The sequence below is a fragment of the Piliocolobus tephrosceles genome, chromosome 10 (genome assembly GCF_002776525.5).
Source record: "Piliocolobus tephrosceles isolate RC106 chromosome 10, ASM277652v3, whole genome shotgun sequence".
NCBI classification, from domain to species: domain Eukaryota; kingdom Metazoa; phylum Chordata; class Mammalia; order Primates; family Cercopithecidae; genus Piliocolobus; species Piliocolobus tephrosceles.
The window spans coordinates 124708698-124710259 of NC_045443.1; the positions used below are offsets into that span (position 1 = coordinate 124708698).

General features: G+C 41.4%; 1 protein-coding gene across 1 annotated transcript; it reads left to right on the plus strand.

Annotated features, from left to right (window-relative positions):
• The first annotated feature begins 273 nt into the window (after window positions 1-273).
• LOC111522962 (10 kDa heat shock protein, mitochondrial-like) lies at window positions 274-905 on the plus strand. The gene is made up of 2 exons (XM_023187241.2): window positions 274-310; window positions 643-905. Exons 1-2 carry the CDS (start codon window positions 274-276, stop codon window positions 903-905), a joined length of 300 nt encoding a protein of 99 aa, XP_023043009.1.
• The last annotated feature ends 657 nt before the right edge of the window (window positions 906-1562 follow it).

Below are 1562 nucleotides of genomic sequence, written 5' to 3' on the forward strand. Positions count from 1 at the left end.
GGAAAAACAAACATGATGTTTCTGAAGGGTAAATTATGATGTGGTATCAACAGTAGGCAAGGGAATGTCACAGCTCTGCTGGGTTGGCATGGCTGGATTTCTCCCATGTGAAACTCTGGTAGAAGAAAGGACGGAACCTCCACTTTCCCATGATACAGTATCCCACTGACAGAAAGACTTAGCTGTCAACATGAAGACTGAGTTAATATCTCATATGCGGCATCATATGTTTGCTTTGAAAATGGATGAGGATAAGTTGTGGAACCAGGAGTGATGGCAGGACCAGCCTTTAGAAAGTTCCTTCCACTTGGCTGGGCGTGGTGGCTCATGCCTGTAATCCCAGCACTTTGGGAGGCCAAGGCAGGCAGATCATGTGAGGTCAGGAGTTTGACACAATCCTGGCCAATATGGTGAAACCCCTTGTCTACTAAAAATACAAAAAATTATCTGGACTTGGTGACGGGCACCTGTAATCCCAGCTACTTGGGAGGCTGAGGCAGGGGAATCACTTGAACCCAGGAGGCAGAGGTTGCAGTGAGCTGAGACCACACCACTGTTACCCAGCCTGGGGAACAAGAGCGAAACTCCATCTCAAAAAAAAAAAAAAAAAAAGACAGAAAGTTCCTTCCACTCTTTGATGAGTATTGATCAAAAGGAGTCCCACCAAAACCGTAACCGAAGGAGGCGTTATGCCTCCAGAAAAATCTCGAGGAAAAGTCGTGCGAGCAATAGTCATAGCTATTGGATTGGGCTCTCAAGGAAAGGGTGGAGAGATTCAACCAGTTAGTATAAAAGTTGAAGATAAAGTTCTTCTCCCAGAATACAGAGGCATCAAAGTCGTTCTAGATGGCAAGGATTCTTTCTTCTTTAGAGATAATTACATTCTTGGAAAGTATTTAGACTGAAATAAATCACTATTGAAATGGCATCCACACGAAGCTGCCCAATCCACTGAAGTTCTGAAATCTCTCATCAGTGAAATAATTTCCAGCTCCCTCTTTTATAATAAACTCATAATTCATAAAACATGAAATAATTAAAAAGATAAAAATGGATGAGTCCCTAAGTTCACCTGGGCTTGCTATTTTTATCTGGCATGAGCACTAAGTAGCCATCAAAGGTCGCCTTTTATGTGATGAAAATGAAGTGGCACTCTAATAGAGAAATGTTGGCAAACGTTTTACTCATGGTTTATTCTGGGGCAAGTGCGTCGATTCTTGCCCTGAAGGAGGAAAATGGCAGGGGCGATACCGCAGGTGCCTTAGCATAGATCAAGGCAGTGGGATAAAACGGCTCTGGTGGTCCCTGTGAGATTCCCTGACATCACGACTAAATCTTCTGATAAAGGAAAGATTATCAATTTTATTAGATCTCAGCACTTGGGCATAGATCTTTAAGTATTTTGTGTCAGGACATAAGAAGATTGTATAAAGCATAAAGCACTTCTTTTGCGTATTGGAGTATAATGTTTATCATAAAAAATGAATTCTGTTATTATTTGAGTTCTTAGCTAAAAAGAAACACTCATGGAACTTTTTTTGTATGAAAGACAAACTGACAGA